This window comes from Poecilia latipinna, unplaced genomic scaffold (genome assembly GCF_001443285.1).
Source record: "Poecilia latipinna isolate Pla-1442-1.1 unplaced genomic scaffold, P_latipinna-1.0 Scaffold3132, whole genome shotgun sequence".
Taxonomy (NCBI): Eukaryota; Metazoa; Chordata; class Actinopteri; order Cyprinodontiformes; family Poeciliidae; genus Poecilia; species Poecilia latipinna.
In genome coordinates, this window is record NW_015115748.1 from 1,367 (window position 1) to 2,859 (window position 1,493).

General features: G+C 43.3%; 1 protein-coding gene across 1 annotated transcript in view; it reads left to right on the forward strand.

The window, feature by feature from the left end:
• Positions 1–211: 211 nt before the first annotated feature.
• Positions 212–1,493, forward strand: part of LOC106940220 (protein kinase C epsilon type-like) — a 54,205-nt gene continuing 52,923 nt past the window's right edge. The window contains exons 1-2 of the mRNA XM_015022899.1: positions 212–493; positions 1,143–1,345. Coding sequence (XP_014878385.1) covers positions 212–493; positions 1,143–1,345 — 485 coding nt within the window. The remainder of the gene's footprint in view (positions 494–1,142; positions 1,346–1,493) is intronic.

The following is a 1,493-nucleotide window of genomic DNA, read 5'->3' on the forward strand; positions in this document are numbered from 1 at the left end:
TAAACAAAATAACTAGTTGAAAATGACAGATATGACAGTTGAAATGTTTAGATATTATAGTTTTTAAACTAGAACAAAATAAAGACTATAGTAAAAATAAGGTGGAATCGCCCTTTTGCCGTTTCGCTGTTTCGGAAGATAAAATCAGAAGCTAATAATCCAGACCAGGCAGGGCGTCAAGCGGTTCCGAATAGCAGTCAGTGGCGCATCCATGGTGTTTGGTCGCATTCAGTCCTTGCCAGGAGCAGAGACTATGCTCAGCAAACCTGTGGAGAAGCAGTGTGCTGACACTGTGGTCACCTTCCTCATCAGGATTGCCTGCCAGGTGAACGATTCCACCAATGTGGCCGACTCTCGAGGTAAGTTCCTGAAGATGGCTGATGAAGATGTCCTGAGGCTGGACATGTGGCTCCATGCTGAGCTCAAGCTGCAGTGGTTCGACAAGCTGTTGATGACTGAGGAGCAGCCGCCCAGGCTAACATCTCCAACAGCTGCACCAGCCTGGAGATCCTGTGCTTTCTGCTGATTATGTTGCAGTCTCTGGCTGTCCTAGCCCACTTCAAGCTGCTGCAGTGCAGCATAGCAGCATGCATGACTTGTGGCAACACCAAGATCCTGCGGCGGTACTGAGGAGGACAAGATCAAGTCAAGTTTCAGCAACAATGTAGTTCAAAGTGTTTTGCACCATAAAAAAACATAATACAGCAACCAACTAGGAAACCACCAATAAGCATTACATTTTGTCAAATGTTATCGTCAAAACCATCAAGCAAGTAGACATAAAGTATGTTGATCAATGTTCCAGTTACTACTAAACAAGGTCAATTCTAACCTGGTGGATTTTTAGCCTTGATTTAAAGAAACTCAGTGTTTTAGCAGTTTTGCAGTTTTCTGGAAGTGTAAAGACACTGTTGCAATAATCAATGTGACTAAAGATAAATACATGAGGATGAGTTCCTCTAATGCTGGAATATTAGTCCTCTGATCTTGGAAATGTTCTACAGGTGATAGAAGGCCAACTTTGTAGATGTCTTTATGTGGCTCTGAAAGTTCAGAAAAGCATTCATCACTATACTTAGTAGCGCAGCTGGTAGCTGTGTAGACATTGCTTAATGCCAGACTGATTTTCTTGATACTTATAGTGCTTCACATATGTAACATTTTGGTTTTGTTTTGCAGAGGCGGGCTCTACCAACAATGAGGAGCGGGTTTTCCGGCAGCGAATGCAACCCAGGAAGCGCCAGGGGGCTGTTCGGCGGAGGGTCCACCAGGTTAACGGGCACAAGTTCATGGCCACCTACCTGAGGCAGCCCACCTACTGCTCTCACTGCAGGGACTTCATCTGGTCAGAATCTTACTTTAAAACATTGAATTAATACATTGGAACAGTGGAGTCTTCATTGAGTTGATAAATACAACTTAATTCAGTAACACTTTATTTGAAGGGGGTTAAATAAGACTGACATAACACTTTCATAAACATGACATATCAC